General features: G+C 38.1%; 1 protein-coding gene across 1 annotated transcript in view; it reads right to left on the bottom strand.

Annotated features, from left to right (window-relative positions):
- The window catches only part of LOC134656986 (myotubularin-related protein 4), a 65195-nt gene that overhangs the window by 13043 nt on the left and 32677 nt on the right, over positions 1 to 19475 (bottom strand). Inside the window, exons 5-13 of the mRNA XM_063512550.1 lie at positions 16888 to 17083; positions 15399 to 15538; positions 14580 to 14769; positions 13643 to 13839; positions 12191 to 12383; positions 5555 to 5740; positions 3552 to 3725; positions 727 to 856; positions 80 to 182 (exon numbers count right to left, since the gene is read on the bottom strand). Of these exons, the coding sequence (XP_063368620.1) occupies positions 80 to 182; positions 727 to 856; positions 3552 to 3725; positions 5555 to 5740; positions 12191 to 12383; positions 13643 to 13839; positions 14580 to 14769; positions 15399 to 15538; positions 16888 to 17083 (1509 nt within the window). The remainder of the gene's footprint in view (positions 1 to 79; positions 183 to 726; positions 857 to 3551; positions 3726 to 5554; positions 5741 to 12190; positions 12384 to 13642; positions 13840 to 14579; positions 14770 to 15398; positions 15539 to 16887; positions 17084 to 19475) is intronic.

Here is a 19475-nt window from a genome sequence, read left to right as displayed (position 1 = left end):
TATATTTCGAAGCTTAATAGCATCGTTCGCAGACGTTTCTGCTTAATACAAAATTAATTTTGTGCTTAGAGAGACTTACATGACATCAGGTGCTATACTGGGGTCACTACACCGTCGTTGTGTTGTCCTTTTCTCTCCTTCGCTTAGTAAATTATCACAAGATCTTGTTTTGGTCATTAAACCTGAGAACAAAAGAGAAGCGTAAGAAACAAGAATATGATTGGTTATGCAGTTTTTGGGTTATCGCAATAAGTCCCTTCCTTAAGATCGGTTTTCCTAGGATAGCGGTGCCGTCATATAGCGGCCGTCTCCATACTAAATTATATGGCTAAATATGGATGTCGTAGTATTTGTATGGAGACGGCCGCTATATGACGGCACCGCTATCGGAGGAAACCAAAGCTTTAGTAATAAAAGACGTACGAAGCGCTGCGAAGTTACGAGTATACCCTTTTGCTTGTTATGAATGCTACTGAATAATAGCACCCGTTTAAGGCAGCCTATTGTGACTGATAGGTAACTACGGAACCCTACATTGAGCATGGCCCGACATGCTCTTGGCCGGTTTTCTAACAAAAGTGCGATAAACACGACCGGCAAATGCCTTGCTCTTGGCCGGTTTTCTGTAGAAAGCATTTGCCATGCCATAAACATGACAACAAATTCCTGCAAGTGAGCTTCAGGTACCAGGCGCGCATAAAACAAAGGCGGTATGTGACTAGGTACCGTTGGCGGGCGGGTGCGGCGGCGACACGGCCTCAGGCTCGGGCTGCTCGTCGTCCGGTACCTCGCGCTCGCCACAGTACATGCCCCACCACAGCTGCATGGAGCGCACCCCGTATTCTGGCCATAGGACCTGCAAAATAGTAGTTTATGTGACTGCTACATAATGAGGGGCATTAAAATACGAGTGTGGGTTTAAGAAACGAACGTTAGTGAGTTTCTTAAAAGGATCACACGAGTATTTTAATGCCTAATTATGTACAGTTACATACACTACTTTATCTAAACATATACTTAAAACTAACTAAAAGATAAACTGTACGTCAAATGGCGGTGAATGAAAACTTTTTTCACACATGTCACACATCCGTAGTTTTTTTTAATTCCTAGACAAAAGAATAATAGTACATTACTGCAGACGCCGGGAAAGAAGGGCTTGCCGGGTGAGTAGGTATAGCCGGCCGACTGTAGGGAGGCCGGATAGTGATACGAAGCCGGCAAGACCTTTTCACGGCTAGGCATGTTTAGTGCTTTTCTCAAACATGCAATGAAATAAAAAAATACACCACTAAAAAAAAACAAATTTATAATCTTTATAATAAAAATCCAACTTCACAACAAAAGTTTTTTAATTTTCCTTCCAATCCCGCCATAATTGTTTTTTTTTACGGAAGTCGTCCGTATTTCGCGTGTGTAGTGTTCGAATAGACCTTATTAGGGCCATTATACACAATCTGATAATAAGAATCTCAATTTCTATAAATAAAATAAATGCACAGGATTTTAAATATTGTCTATGGTCTCTGGTGACTTACGTATAGACAAAATTTTAAATTTATTAATCAACACATTGAATCATACAGATTCGTATTCTTAATATCAGTACGTTCGTGTATAACAGGCGTTAACACGGATATTTTGGTCCGATAACCATTCATTCACTAAAAATAAAAAAAATCGGCTGTTTAGCCTGTTCATGGACACAGACCCCATGTTTACATTAGAATTTAAAAAACAATTACTTCCCGGCCTAGGCCTTCAATTTCGTATGAAATTCCTTTACAGTTCTCTGGAGTTGCTCCGCCCTAAACGTGATACTTCGAAGCCTGATATAACGCCCGGAGCGACGACATTTCATTGCATGTTTGAGAAAAGTCCCTATTCTCATGTCACTCGAAATCAAATATCGTGCGGTTTATATTAAAAAAACGAAAAAAACATACTAAATTGACGTTTCGTATCGATAACTGTTTTAATATCTATGGATACTAGAATAGAGACCCACTTGAGTTTTGACTGCTGTTCCAAATTTAAACTCTTAACCTTACAAAAATCTATAACGTTACGTATGTACTCGTACATTAAAGTACAAATTTTCCTACTACCACAGATAAGAAAGTTCTCATAGTAAAATTGGTTGTAATAAAGCTTGTCATTTTATACGGTTTCTGAACGCATTATAGAGCACTAATGACATGTGTGTAGATAAAGTAATTAATGATTAAATCGTATCTCGTCTCAATAGTACATTACTGCAGACGCCGGGAAAGAAGGGCTTGCCGGGTGAGTGGGTATAGCCGGCCGACCGTAGGGAGGCGGATAGTGATACGAAGCCGGCAAGACCTTTTCACGGCTAGGCATGTATAGTGCTTTTCTCAAACATGCAATGAAATAAAAAAATACACCACAAAAAAAAAACAAATTTATAATCTTTATAATAAAAATCCAACTTCACAACAAAAGTTTTTTAATTTTCCTTCCAATCCCGCCATAATTGTTTTTTTTACGGAAGTCGTCCGTATTTCGCGTGTGTAGTGTTCGAATAGACCTTATTAGGGCCATTAAACACAATCTGGTAATAAGAATCTCAATTTCATAAATTAAATAAATGCAGAGGATTTTAAATATTGTCTATGGTAATCGAATTTAAACTGTTGTGAGACATGCTAACATTGAATAATTTTACGGTTTAGACTAGATTGTCTATGGTCTCTGGTGACTTACGTATAGACAAAATTTTTAATTTATTTATCAACACATTGAATCATACAGATTCGTATTCTTAATATCAGTACGTTCGTGTATAACAGGCGTTAACACGGATATTTTGGTCCGATAACCATTCATTCACTCAAAATATAAAAAAAATATGTATAATTCGGCTGTTTAGCCTGTTCATGGACACAGATCCCATGTTTACATTAGAATTAAAAAAAAATTACTTCCCGGCCTAGGCCTTCAATTTCGTATGAAATTCCTTTACAGTTCTCTGGAGTTGCTCCGCCCTAAACGTGACACTTCGAAGCCTGATATAACGCCCGGAGCGACGACATTTCATTGCATGTTTGAGAAAAGTCATTTGCGTGTACTTCGTAAAGTCGTGTGCCTCGTAAAGCAGCAACGCCGAGGCAACGGATATTAAAAAATTAAAATTAAAAAAAATTAAAAATGTTTATTTACTTTCACAATAATCATCTTAAACTTAGTGATTGGAACCTCCTTTTAAGCTTTAAAGCCTGTGCCAGGAGGTACCGCTCTTCCTTATCTGGAGAATGTTAATAAAAATTGTGCTACATTTATGAGTAGGTATGTTAAAAGGTAAGTATTTCATTTGCTTCATTTAAGTTACAATTAAAATGCTGAAAAGCTATATACAGAACATGCTAAAGAAAAGACAGATCAATATAAAAACGTAAAAATCCCCCGTGGTGTGTGTGTGTGTGTGTGTGTGTGTGTGTGTGTGTGTGTGTGTGTGTGTGTGTGTGTGTGTGTGTGTGTGTGTGTGTGAATATAAGTAAAGCTGGGCGTATTTTATGTTGGATATATACCTGTTCAGATCGTGAATGGTGCGGCGAGTAGAGATGGTTCCTGTACGCCGGCGCGCGTAGCAACTCCCACACTTGAGCGGTGGTTTCGGGGACGCGCGCCTCGCTTCGCTCGCGGCTCGTGTTGCAGAGGAACGTGCCGAACATGCACGAGTGGACGTGTGTTGCTAGTTTTATCTGTGGACAGATAATGGTTAAATGAGATACTTGTAAGCACCGTTCTATCTATTTAAAGTCCATTTATTCTTTCCGTAGACTAAAATGACAACCACAAATGTCAAACGTAGAAATAATGTGGCCAGCTTAAAACAAACAGTGATGATCTTTGATTTCGGTTTGTGAATAACCGATAAATATTCAATTAATTTTAGATTCAAAATAAACAAAAAATTAACTCTAAATGGTGCCTTTATAAAACAGGTCACGAAAAGTACAAAGTAAGGTTCTCATTTAAATAAAACAGTATACGTAGAGAAATAGTATAACTTGGTGAATTATGAGCTATATGATATGTAGCTTCGATGTGACTGTTAATCTTACAATAAAATCGCTTTAAAATATTAGAAATATTGTGTATATACGTAGACCTGGATACAACATTTCTAAATACCTCAAAATGATACTAGTACTCTACGTAATCTCGTATCAGCACTACCCGTTCATTGTTGTAAGTTATTGGTTTCCTGCTACCCAAAGGTTGTCTGGAAGAGATCGCTTTTGAGCGATAAGACCGCCTGTTGTTACCTAATGTAATGTCTGTTCTTTCTCTGTATTCTTTTTCATCATGTGGTGCACAATAAAGAATATATTATTATTATTATTATTATTAATGATGGCATTTTTACCTACGCTATTTTATATTTTTAATACCTCTCCTACTCTCCTAGTGTCCCCATTTAGCACGTCACGGGTTATCCATTCATTGCGTTACAGACACTTCATCAACAAATATAAGTATGTACCTCCCAATAGTTTATTTTCGGTTAGTACCGGTTGTAGCACATCACTATTTATAAGACGTAAAAAACTAGCAACACATGAAATGTCATTTTAGTCTACGGAAAGAATAAATAGACTTTAGCTCTTAGTATGGTAAGATGCCGATCTTTGAAATTTAAAAGATTGGCGAGCGCTCGTTCGTTCCGCTCCTACTCACCAGATATGCCTCGTTGAACTCGAAACTGCAGGGGTACTGCCTCATGAGCTGATACACCACGTCCAACCATTGGAGGAAGATTGGCGAGCGCTCGTTCGGGTTTTCAGGACCGAACTGGTAAACTGTTCCACTCCTACTCACCAGATATGCCTCGTTGAACTCGAAACTGCAGGGATACTGCCTCATGAGCTGGTACACCACGTCCAACCATTGGAGGAAGATTGGCGAGCGCTCGTTCGGGTCTTCAGGACCGAACTGGTAAACTGTTCCACTCCTACTCACCAGATATGCCTCGTTGAACTCGAAGCTGCAGGGATACTGCCTCATGAGCTGGTACACCACGTCCAACCATTGGAGGAAGATTGGCGAGCGCTCGTTCGGGTCTTCAGGACCGAACAGGTGAACTATTCCACACTCCTACTCACCAGATATGCCTCGTTGAACTCGAAACTGCAGGGATACTGCCTCATGAGCTGGTACACCACGTCCAGCCATTGGAGGAAGATTGGCGAGCGCTCGTTCGGGTTTTCAGGACCGAACAGGTGAACTATTCCACACTCCTACTCACCAGATATGCCTCGTTGAACTCGAAACTGCAGGGATACTGCCTCATGAGCTGATACACCACGTCCAGCCATTGGAGGAAGATTGGCGAGCGCTCGTTCGGGTTTTCAGGACCGAACTGGTAAACTGTTCCACTCCTACTCACCAGATATGCCTCGTTGAACTCGAAACTGCAGGGATACTGCCTCATGAGCTGATACACCACGTCCAGCCATTGGAGGAAGATTGGCGAGCGCTCGTTCGGGTTTTCAGGACCGAACTGGTAAACTGTTCCACTCCTACTCACCAGATATGCCTCGTTGAACTCGAAACTGCAGGGATACTGCCTCATGAGCTGGTACACCACGTCCAGCCATTGGAGGAAGATTGGCGAGCGCTCGTTCGGGTCTTCAGGACCGAACTGGTGGCCGCAACGGTCGGCGAACTTGTGACCGAAGTCTAGCCATTCACGTTCTACTAGTACTCGGAAACCCTGTGAAGAAGATATTACCTATTAGATACAAATATGACTATTATAGTTTGTGCACGTATCCTATTCTTATACTAGAAACTCATAAGAGGCAAGGATCTAATTACAAGGAGGATACCAGGAGCGCATAAGGAAAAAAAAAAACAACGGGTTGCACTCCGGGAGTGCCGACAGAAGTGAAAACTCAATGACTAGTACAAAATGTCTGCAGCACCATCCTCCTTTCTATTGAAAAACTTTAGTTCCGAAATTGCTGGTCAGTGAGCTTGTTTAAAATTCGAAATTTAAATTTGTAGCGTTAGTTGTTTAAATTAATTGAAACCAAAGTAGAGGTATATCACTGTTAATGATAAAATTGAATTTTTTTCCAATTAAAAGAAATAAACAGATTAAAATTAAGAATTTGAATAGAAATTGTAAAGTTACCTTGCAGACCTCGAATCTAAATATTGGTCATGATATTTTGAGTTTTATTCACCAGTACTAGAGTTCACTTTTATTAGCGATTTCATCAAGATGTAGCCAGGGCTTTAAATACCGTTAAAAAGTTGGTATCGTTACCACAAGGTGACAGATTTAACGTTAAGTTGTAACTAACGTTAGACCAGGTACCGTTAGTTATACTACTCTTTACCGGTAACAAAATGGTAACGTTAGCAGCTGTCAATTTGAGCTAACGTTAAGTCAAAGGTATCGATACACCATTGTTAACGTTAGTAGGTAACGTTAACAGCTGCTTATTTACCGTTTGATTAACTGATAGGTGCCATCATCGTTGACAATCGAGCGAATGTTCATTCACTCTCAAGCAGAGATGGGCAATTTTAATAACAAAACTTCCGTGAGACAAAGACATATTAAATGGAGATGGGCATTTCGTAATTGATTCCTGGTTCCACGATTACTCGAAATTACTTTGTAATCTGATTACCGATTCCCAGATTACTTTGTAATCTAACAATACCGAATTACTAATAGTGGAGTCAATATAAAGTTAAAGTTACATTAATTGCACAGTAAAATGTTTCTACACGGGTGAATTATATATCATATTGAATACCCGTCTGCGAATTAACAACTTGATATCTGTTCCCGTTTTTTAGAAATAAAATTTTTTTTATTTTTTATTTTATACTACCTAAACAGTAATTTCTAACTAGAATTTTTTTGAAGAATGGGCTATGAAGCTTATACGACTACACGGTCAGAATTTCTCCCGACAATAATATTAATTATAGATTTAATGAAAAAAACAATAATTTTGTAAGTTTTCCATGACCGAGAATATCCCACACTGAGAGAAAAGTTTACTATTGTGGTTAATTTAATAGTATTTGTTTCGATCATGTTTAATTTATCTGCCCGAGGAACTGCTATATTCGCAGAATAGCAGCATGATTTTGGAAACAAACAGCAAATAATGTTCTACACAATTAATGGACACTTCTAGTTTTTTGGCAGTACATAACTGTACAAGTTATTGAAGACTACATACTTATTTTTCTCGCAATAATTAAATCAATTTCCAGCATAAAAAGTCAATGAAGTATGCTGTATTTCCAGGCTTCCACAGAGGCCAAGTCAAACTTTGTTTAAGATGTCAAAAAGATATATCATTTTGTTATCATTCGCCCAACCGTCTCGCTCGCACCAATACATATTTCATCTAGTACGAGTGAAATGCACGCGCGAATGATATAAAATGACATCTTTTATAACAAAGTTCGAATTAGCATCAAGGTATATTAGGAAAATATACCTTATGACTTATGGCATTGCGTTAAGGTTTAATAATTCAATGCATAAAGTGTCTGTGTTTATGTGAAAAATGATAGGTGTCAATTTTTATATCTATTCACAAAACGTTTAGAATACAGGATGCACAGTCAGATATAAATAGACCCTTAAAGTCTTACAACTATCTATGATACTGGATCTCAAGCTTATTTGGTTAGTAAGTACCGTCCACCAAGTTATACTTCGAATAGCCACCCGGACAAATTCCAAAGCTAATTTCGAATTTTAAAATTTGACAATTCACGAGAAGAGTAACGTAACGTCAAAGGATATGTTTGTCCCTTTTCAACGATCCTGTCATCCGATGCTTGAGTAGAGAAACTAAAAGAAGCAAATGTCAGCAATTCGTAACGCTTAGTTTTTGTTAGCGATAGCGCATCGCGACATGAGAACTAGTATGAGCCTGGCCCTCGATTACGTATAATTGCAAGGAAACTTGGGATCAAGTTATCTTAGTCAATTTAGAGCAGTTGGAAATCAACTCATTGTGAAATTTTTGAACGTTTTCAAATAATTTGTTGGATTAAGTAGTAAAAGTGTTACAGTATGTTATATATTTGTGATCTACTCACAAGGCCCTTTCATTTGGTACCCCACATGGTATGTTTAAAAGAAAAATGGTAAAAACTTTGCATCACAGTAACTACCCTCACCACTTTCGCGCTTGTCATCTCATATATTTGTGTTCAGGATATTATACTGAATGCACTGATACCAAATATACTCATATCCGAGACGACATGAGCGTAAATTTTTCTAGAAGACTTTTCGAGAAAAGGCCAGGCTACAATATCTTTACAGGTTGATTGATACTGAGTGTATTAACACCATGTTCACCCATATCCAAGACGATATGAACGAAAAGTAACCTAAAGCCACCCTACCAACATTTTCGTAACAATGAGAGATTACACTGATTTAAACTTTCACGATTTTTACACATTATTAAATTATACAACGATACGCGATTAAGTCCCGTTGTATAATTTAATAATGAGAGATTATTTCTTGGAAATAATGTTGTAATATAAACTCCTTGTAGAGCACCTACCTGCGAAGAGATCGTGCTGTCAAAGTTGTTAATGATTTAATATAATATTGTTAGTTAACTAAAGTTTTATTAATGCATCATTTCATCTTATACACCGCGGGATTTAATAACCCGAAAGATTTAAACCACGTATTTTTGACGACAGTACGAGTAAATAATGTTATATCAACATGGGTCCAATTATATATTTTAATTAAACTACTATTTCAGTACAAATTAAATCATATTAATTTACCGCTTCTTTGTGAACAAACCTTTATTCAGAGAGTGAGCGAGTTTAATTAATCTCAAGTAGAGACACAGAGAGCGAGCATGACATTTCACGAATCACTCCGATATCATACGATGCACGGCGAATGCAGTGACATGTGTTCCATGACAAGAAGTGTCAAGTTATGTCTAGGATCATGTTTACGTTGAAATTATTTCAATTGATTGGCACCTCAAAATACCACAAAATGTATCAAAACTTTATTAATTACTACAACAGTAGGTACAGTGCAGTTATTATTGTTGAAACTTTGCGATAAAATCTTTTCCTTTGAGTGAGATAACCAAAGCCATTAACCATGATTATATCCGAAAGAAATCATGTCTCTTATTGTTTTAACTCATACTACAGCTGGAAAGGGATGATTACTTTGTTAAAATCAATGAATGACCTTTTGTTAAAATATCGATCATGCTTATCAGTACGTATTTTAAATTCTCGATGTGTTGATTTATACTGAGTAAAGTAAAATAAACAACTATGTTAAACAATTACGCTTTTTTATTAATTTAATGAATTAGGTTTTCACACCTGAGGATGCCGAAGACCGGGCAAAGTGGAGAAGGCTGAGCAGGAAAGCGGACCCTGGCGCTAGACCGGGAAAACGCTAGGTTGAAGAAGAAGAATGAATTAGGTTTTCGAAGTGTGTACCACCGTTTTCAGCACAAAGATTTAATTTTAAACGGATTTCATTATTTAGGTTTACAAAAGTGTTCTTTATTTCTTCGGAAGCCGTTCGAATTTTTATTAATAATTCTTCTCCAGACTTCACTGGTGTTGAGTATTCCTTCCTTATCTTTCAGAGTTCCCCATAGAAAAAAAACCAATGGCGTTAAATCGGGTGACCGGGCGGGCCAGGTTAGGACGTTGCTTCCACGGCCAATCCACCTCTCAGGGTATTGTTCGTCTAGCCAATTTACGAACTGGGAACGAGGCTGAAGTGGGTCCGTCGTGCCGGAAGCACATAGTTCTTCGGGTTTCCAAATCCGTACACAAAGTGAATATCCGCTAAATGAGCCGGAGGATAATGCGGCATGGCGAATTTTATTTATTACAGTCAATCAAATTTAAAGATTTTATCTTGCGCATATCTTGACATCAATTTCGTCATTTTCGTCAAACTATCACCCAGTTATCGTGAAGGTAAATAGTTTGCACTCTCGTGATTGAGAACAGAACAAAATTTCGTTAGAAGTTCGAATTTGGCTAATAACCATGCAGTTAGTGCGTCTGCGTGTAAAATTAGTTGGTGGCTACGTCACGCATAAGGGTGTGTTAGAATTGAGATTTTTTAACTTGTGATTTGTTTTAAATAATTAATATCTCTTAAATTAAGGGTTTTTGGACTATGTGTTATATAACTTTATATACTCTAATTAGGATCTAAAATCGTTGGTTTAAATCTTTCGGGTAATAACCCCCGCGGTGTATATAACCCTATTACCCTTTGAATGACCTTTTTCACGTTTTCTACAGCAATGCAGTCGACTGCAGCAATTTTGAAGCGCCACATTGCTACCGACCGCATTACTGTGGTAAATGTCAAAATCGAAGTTCCTGTCTGGATTTTGGCGTCCATTAAAAATAAATAATCAAAGGAGGTCATCGATCAAATGGCCCGGAGGACAAGCCATCGTTAACTGGTAGAGAATGCCTTATGGCATTAAGTCCGCCTCTTGTACTATAAGGTTTTTCTTTTGTGCAATAAAGATTAACCACTTTATTCATAAACTTTACGGGCCTGATTTAGTTCAATTATGTTTATCCCTTACTTACAAATACATAAGTTAAAGTGACAGATAAGGACAAACGATTATTACTATTATTAGCTAATTGAAGTTTGTAGCGCGTTTATGTATAAGGGGTTAAAGAAATAAAATAAATACAGATGATGACAGTAATTATATACGCATTTTATTACGGAAAAAGATTTAATATTGGGTGTAAATGAAACGGAAATTGGAAATGTAAAATAAAATGATATTAAAATCTCGAGTGTCGGATTCATGTTTTGATATATTTTTTGTATTTTAATAATAGTTTGGATTTATTAAAAGAATGTGACATATTTTGTGGAGATTTCTTTTTAAATATAGTATTTGCAACATAGGTTATCACATCTCAAAAAATCTCTGGTGTGAGAATTCATGTAGAGCTCTCATACATTATGAACTGTGCTGACCAGACTATTTTACAAGCAAGCAGTAACATCAATAAATAGGTGTCTCATTTAATATAATCCGACTAAATTACATTTCAGCAACACCTCCATATTTCACAAAAAAAATCAAGACATTATCCAACCTATATAATCTTGACGTATATTATATCAAAGACGCCTGTACCTAATATAAACCGACCAAGTAACGAATTAGCTATACCATCATATTTAACAAACTAATTTATGACGTTTTGCAACCTTCTTATTTTGGCAAATATATTCCGACACAGCCGGGTGGTATTTTATCTGTCCAATCTCGGTCCATTGTGTATTTGCGTCTCACATTTTGCTTAATGAGAGAGTGAGACGCAATGCATATTGGACAAAGATCTTAAACAAGTAGAATACCACCTCTTTCATTTGATAAACATAAAGAATAATGACAAAAGACTATGAACTTTAACTACTAGAATTAAAGTTGAGTTTTACTAACGTACATAATTATCTTTAATGTATTTTGACTGATTCTATTTCAATTTGACAGAAGCCCTGCCGTATTTATGGTCAATAAGGTCTACTGGCCTTAAAATTGTGTATGAAATTACAAGCAAATATCAGCCTAAAGAATGATAGTGTTAACGTTAGTTTGGTAACGTTAGTTTATCATGTGAATTGGGTAACGTTAACAAGCCCTGCAATAAAAAGTAAAATTACCGGTAAAATTAACGTTAACTAGCTAACGTTATAATAATGTTAAGTTATCAAGTATCGTTACCATTTACTACCGGTAATAAGGTATTTTTATGATTTTAACGTTAAGTAACGTTACTTTATAATGTGAATTGGTAACGTTAACAAGCCCTGGATGTAGCTTATTGAATTATATTTGAGTTAGAATGTAACTGTGAGATCCTCGTATTTCAGCCCGTACAAGATTAGAACCTTTTTCATGTAACGTCATTGAGTTTTTTCTTTATTGATTTAAATGCCATCTAAATGAGTGGCCATCTAAACCTTACGGTCACGTGATCGCCTTACGCTGTCTCGAGTTTATCATTTTTTTCCCACCTCAAAAAGTGCCCAGCGCCGCTAAAGAAGTTTTCACTTCAAAAACCCAATAGACAGGAACCTACGTCGTGGGTACTAGGGGATCACAAGTAGTTAGAAGTTCACCTCGAGCGTCCTATAGTGCACGTCGAGGATGAGTTGCGCGGCGGCCACGATCTGCGGCGTGCGGTCCCAGCCGTCCGAACAGTGGACCAGCACCGGTCGTCCGGCCAGCACGGCTCGGGCCACTACGCTGGCCGCTCGCGCTACGCCCGAGATGTATTGGAGCCATAGCGTGCGTTCTAGGTTGCTATGCCAGCTGTGGACAAAAATAAATATTTTTAGACACATCTACACAGGCATTAGACATGTCGTAGTCAGATCGTATAATCCGCCGTATTACATTACGGCTAGCCGTTTTACAAAACAGGGGCGTTTTGAAATGCGGCGGTTCGACGATTAGCCGGATTGTCATTGCGATACGTTCTTCAATAAGGCGGCCTACGTTTAGCCGCATCGTATCTACTATTTAGATTGTAGAGTGACCAGTTCTTTCGGTCGCCTATGTAAGCGGAGTTTGACAATGTTTGCAATTTAATTTATTTTTACCATGGTCCCACCGCACTACATGTGTTTCTTTTCCAAAACATTTCCTTCACAACTTAAATAGACGGAGCCCCGCAAGCGGAGCTCCTATTTCTGGGCGGTTTGCCCTTCGGGCATCTGAAGCTACCTAACGAACCTAACCTACTTACCTACCTACGCTTTTTTCCCCAAAGTGTAATGTTTTCACGGACGTCTCACTAAATCAATAGGTAGGTTAGGTTCGTTAGGTAGCTTCAGATGCCCGAAGGGCAAACCGCTCAGAAATAGGAGCCCCGCGAAGCGGGGCTCCGTCTAGTTAAGTTGCGAAGGAAATGTTTTTTGAAAAGAAACAGTCCGACGAACTCCAGATTTGATGGACACCCCAGCGTTTTTCATAGTTTGTTGTTGTTATGTCAGCGCCACGAGTGTTAAAAATGGGAACTAAAAACTGTCAAAGCGGCGGCTAATGACTCGCTGTATTACATTACGGCTAGCCGTGTTGAAGAACGTATGGCGCCGAATACATTCCGGCGGATTTTCATTCAGCCGCATTCAATCCGGCTAATCGTCGAACCGCCGCATTTCAAAACGCCCCTGTTTTGTAAAACGGCTAGCCGTAATGTAATACGGCGGATTATACAATCCGACTGCGACAGACACATCTGCCGCGCGAGGCAACTCGGTTTGTGTCGACGTCCTCGCACGAGGCAAACGCATGCACTGGTTGTGCTGCTCGCAAGGCAGCACGCTCTATGTCAATAGTGAATAACAAAATGTACCTGATGAGAGCATACAACGATCTCTTTCTCATGCTTAGGTTACCAATTTGTTGTACAGATCTATATTCTCAGTAATAAGCTGACAAATTGGTTGCCCATACGAACTTGCGATTTCGTTCTAACCGACGTTGTACGGTTGTTTTGTAGAAACATAATTTTTGACTCTAATATTATGGAATTAGTACCAGGCTATCATGAAATATGTGGAACTCACTTGGCCTGGTCGCTAGGTTCGGCAGCCAGCGCTCGTAGCTGCAGGAATGATCTGCGCACGTGATGTATGTTCGGTAGGCTCATGAACTGTATGTCTGCGAACGGGTAGTATTGTTGGCACTCGCAGCCCCCGCCGCGAGCTCTGTTCGTTACTGCTGAAGCGTATGATCGTGCGTCTACTATTAGAAGTTTCGTTTGCTGGAAAGGAAATATGCGAGTTAATTAATAACAACGATACATACTACTACTACTACTTGTATAGGGATGCTGACACATGTTGAATTTTATAACAAAATCTAGTAAAATAGATAGCAAATGAGAAATTTAGCACAATATTGTAGATATTAATAGAATATATGGAAACAATACAAAAATCGAGTACCTAAAAAATTTCAAAAATAAAGTTTTTTTTTTAACTTTCAGAAACGAAATAAGTAAGGATACCATTCGATTTCTAACATTTTATCCAAAAAAAGTTTGGTTAGCAACTATATACATAAACGCAATATTTCACTGACAAAAATGCAATTTTCTTGTTTTGTTCATACTTCAAAATGCGCTCTCAGTGACCTTGACGTCACGTTCACATAGCGATTTGTTAGGGGCGTTTCGCGAGTGAAGTACGACTGTCGTACTTTGACTATCATTTCTGACTTTTGTGTTGCTTTAATGCAATGGGTCCCATATAGACATTTGATCCTAAAAACAAACCTGACTGATTGATACCATAAATGAAAATTTGTCATCTAGCCCAGCGGTTCTCAATCTTTTTTTTTGACGGAACCCTTTTGGAAAGCGAAATACTTGATGGAACCCTACAATAAAACAATAGTTTTTAGAAGTATATTTTATTATTCTAAATTATTCTCAATTCTTGCGGAACACTTTGAGAATGGCTGATCTAGCCTATTGTAGGTCAAGTTACCAGGAGAGCATACCTTGTTAGTGTTAGCCGGTTGCACGCCCCTATCGGTGTTACAGGCGGAGACGAACGCAGCTAACAACCGCTCGTCCTCAGAGGACCGCCAGCCGAACCAGCCCACTTCGGGCTGCGAGGTCCGCGCGATGACCGCGCCGTTGCCTCGGTGCCGCCACACTACGGCGGGGACTCGACGCATGGCGCGAAACCTGACGGAAAATAAATCATTAATAACAGGATTTCTAGTTTTTACAACATTAGAAAAGGTGAATGTAGATTAAAAACAGCTGCGATTTGCAACATTCTGTATAACCACGATTTTACTTCGACATCAAGACATGCCAATGTTGAGTTGTACAAAATACTTAAAGACTTCAAATATAATGGAATGTAAGACCCTTTTATAGGCCATTGGGAAGTTAGAGGTTACGGTACAATATCGGTAATGGCTATCGATCATCCCACTTTTCCTTCGTCAGCTGTAGCCTGAACAATATGGCCGATATCAATATATGCAGACAAGATTGAATCGTTGGTATGCGTTTTTATTAGACTTCCGTTTTGTAAATTTCAGATCTGTCTCTAAGTGCCAGTTGCACCATCCGTACTTGACAGACTGATCAACTGACTGATGAAACTTTCCATACAATAATTTAGCAAACTCTTTCACGCTGACAAACAGTTTGGTGCAACCGACCGCTAGTCTAATCAAATCTGTCTTTCATACTCAGAAAGAAGTGTGAAAGAGAAACTAACCAAGCGCAGTGTTGCGCGTAATAGAAACACGATTGAAGATTTCGTATTATGTTCTGTTTTCCCTATTTTCTGAGCCACTCACCTCGCAACGGAGTCGAGGTCTTCATCGCCGATGGACGCCGGGACCACCAGTAGAGGTGGGTAGGAGGAACATAGCTTGTAGTCGGCGTTGGCCGCCGTTACTCGCCACGCGCCTTTCGTTGTGAAACCGAGCCTTTCCACCTGGAAATAGAGTTACAATTCATAATGACACGAAATAGTAACATTTCAAACTTGCATTTTGAAAACATATCTAATCATAATTTTTACCCCAGACTCATTGAGAATTTATTTTGTTTACTCGTATCTTTATTTCCGATGTTTTCTTTCGTCGGGTAGGTAATATACCTAAATAAGTTTCCGTTTCGACATTTTGCCGCGACATCGGTTATCCGCAAACAAGACTAGACCCATGGATATCATATGTAAGCAACATTCCATAAGTATCACAGTATCACAGTGTCATTGACAATTTATCCGTGATTATTTCTCACTTGATGGTCTCATCGGAAGATCAGCGCTGGAAGTCGCCAGCAACATACTGAGATGGGCCATTTCGTGACACTTTATTTTCACTATGTTCTTTTTATGTAATTATGTTTATTGTCTGTGTGTTTACGAATAAAAAACTATTCTATTCTATTCCGTAACCAATAAAGATATCGGTGTTTAATTTCTGTTAATTTCAGCCCGTGTGCCCTGAGACATGTTTTTTCAAGCTAGATGAAATTGCCACATTAATCCTCCCATGATAAAATAACACAGTAAACGGTGACTAAGAAAATACATATGTAGGTGCGCCAGGTTTTTTGCAACTATAGAATTCTCAGCTTATTACTTATTCATGAGAGATCACCTGTTATATTGAATAATAACAATAAACTATGCAAACTTAGTAAGTGTCTTTAATTTATTTAACAAAAGAAAACGTCCTTGACATATTTTTATTATGCATATAAAGGCGATGCATGCATTCGCGCCAAATACTTATATAATCGATATACTCAATACAAGGTCTAAACAATTTATGAATAACCCTTGTGGCAGAATGCCGGGAATGTATTTTATAGTGACTAATTTATTTTTTAAAATATAAGTTAATTTGATTACTAATTGTTAATAATTTAAATGAAAATCATATTCAATCATATTGTTAAAACGAATTATGGAAACACCTCATATTTTTGTATGGAGTTCGAAATTTTCCATTTCCAAAATGAAAGGTTGCTTATTTCCTGTGAAATTTTCCTGGAATTTCCGAGAACTTTTTCTTTTTTTTGATAATTGTCCGTAACTTGCACATATATCTTTAAAAAGTTTAAAAGTTTCTACTAATGTACCAGGGTATTATAAATGATCAAGAGGCTTACCTCAGGGCCGAACCAGTTCCTGTGTGGGGCGTTAGAGGCCCTCATCAGAGCTCTATGGACGGAAGCATGTGCCCAGATGGTTGTTCCATAGCCTAGTCAGCATATACCGCTACGAAGATTCAACTAATGTACCAGGGTATTATAAACGATCAAGAGGCTTACCTCAGGGCCGAACCAGTTCCTGTGTGGGGCGTTAGAGGCCCTCATCAGGGCTCTATGGACGGAGGCGGGCGGTTGCTCCTTGGCCCACGCCGCGTATGCCGCGGCGAAGGTTTCTTGGACTGAACTCATGGGCGATAGAGCGGTGCTGAGGCGTTGCCACCATTCCAGGCATTGGTCGCCTGTGTTGAATGTACACCTGTAAATAAAATATAGTTTGTCAAAGGACTGTCTCATTTCAAACATAGACAGAGAGAATCTTTGTCTTACAGTACCTACTTGCACCCAAAAGAAAAGAATGAGTATAGTTTTCCTGGTTCTTGCCGACTGACAAATTGGTTTGACCAACTATAAAAAATGTTTTTCAGTCTATGTCCGACATTTTACAGACTTACGATCATATGAGGCCCACTGATTACCAGTCCGTCGGACGATATCGGCCTGTCAGTTGTTCAGAACTGTCAAATTTTTGTTCTAACGGGGCTAAAGGGGCCCTAGCACACACCTCACTGCAGCGCGTGCTTTTATTTAGAGTTTGACCTGTAGACCTTTTTTGCCAGCCACAAAACGACCTTTAAGTTTTATGTTTACAATTTACAAGCGAATTTTGATTCTCTTTGCTGAACCAATATTAGGTATGTAGGTGAGAAGGGTTATACGAGTGGTATATGATATAAGTAAAACTGTAGGTCTTAAAAACTAATAGCCGCTAGATGGACGCCACTGTCGCTAACACAGCCGAGTACATCATACTGTATTGTATACAAATTTACAAATATCGTAAAAAATAAACTTAAACATCCTTTCAAACACAATGGCATTAGTAGTCAAATAAACTTAACAATTTAAATTTCCCAACAACATACAAAATGAATGTACATTTAAGTCACGTCCGGTACATTTCAGAATTAGAGAAATCCTCGCATTCAGAATGCATTGTGCGTCGTTGGCACCCGCTTTAGAGGCAATAAAGGAGTATTCACTTTACGACGCCATTGCGGATGCGTTTGGACTTGTTATTAGCCAGGTCTCATAAAATGAGCTTTTTAAGTGTACAGGGGAAAACTATGACAGTCCATTTTGCGACATTAAAAGATAATTCATTTTTTACATTTGCAGTTCAAAGTACATACTACTGTAGGTAAATAGGCTTTTGAATTTTAAAGAATGGGAAAGAGTTAAAATTTGCTAAGAAAACTTTACAAAATTACTAAAAATATCAATGCATATAATAAATGACAACATTTATAAATGGTTTTATCCAGTCACCACAAATCATATTCAGTCAGATGTGACTAGCACTTTTATTTTTAGTTGTCAATAAGTCGCGGTCGCTGCAGGGGACCATCGAGTGCGCCGACTTCTGGCCGAAGGGTGTCGTATTTCGGAGGTTCCGGGGCAAACTGCCGAATCCGACACAGGAGCAGCTGATGCAACGGAACGGATCCACGCCGTTTTACCGACTAAATAACTAGTGTTTAGTTTTAAGTTTATAAAATACATATGTATGATAGTCTGTAAGGTTTGTAATATGGGCCTTGTTGTCTGAATTAAATTTCTAAATAAATAACTAACTATGATATGCGTAAATTACAAGGTTATTGACATCATTTGGTAATTATTATTTTTATTGCGCATAATAACACTAAACGTTGATGCCTTTCTAATTCAATGTCCATAAATCTTCGTCAACGACCTGTCAAATACAATAAAATAAAAATCTGTTTTAATTTTTTATTGTCTAGACATATTTTGTTGGCTTGTGTATTTAGACATCTAAGTGTATATAACTAATGTGGATATAAGTTGTCATAAACCATAAACTTAATATAATATTGATTTACCAATATGTACCTAGATTTATTTATTGACTCGTTCACGATTGTATATGCGTAAACCGAATAGGTAAATATAATAGGTATGGGAAAATTTACTCGTTAGTTATGAAAATAGACCACCTGTATGAACACCATACAAATAAGAATGGCGTGATTCGGTTTTAATTACAGATGATGATGATGATGATTTAATTACTACCAGGAACACAGCATAAAGAGTGCATAGTGTCACATATGTTGTTTGCTACTGTTGCTACGGCTACATATATCAGTTGTTATGCTTTCGATATCAAATGAGCTAATCGGTGAATTTAGCTCAAACATTATTACTTAACATACTTTCTTGTTATTCATTGAACTTATCTGACGTAGGTAAGCATTGAACAAAACCGATAATAAAACCAAACCGTTTAGCACCTCGCAAATAAATATTATTACAATAATGCCGACGTTTACATACTATTAACCTTGCTGTTAACTTGGAAAACTGTTTGCAAATGGTGTTCAATAGCTGTGTGGATATAATTTTCTATGATTACGATATCTGTATGTGGGAAAATACGCCACGGGGCGGGGGGTGCCGGGTTTTCCAGACTTTCATTAGTTTAACAACTATAGGTACGAGTACATATTATATAGAATAGAATAAAATAGAATATAACTTATTCGTAAGCACAGACAATACATAATATAAAAGAAAACACAATATAAGATTAAAGTGCCACGAAATGGCCTCATCTCAGCATGTTGCTG

The sequence above is a fragment of the Cydia amplana genome, chromosome 19 (assembly GCF_948474715.1).
Source record: "Cydia amplana chromosome 19, ilCydAmpl1.1, whole genome shotgun sequence".
Classification (NCBI taxonomy): domain Eukaryota; kingdom Metazoa; phylum Arthropoda; class Insecta; order Lepidoptera; family Tortricidae; genus Cydia; species Cydia amplana.
This window is presented reverse-complemented; position numbering and strand designations above follow the sequence as displayed.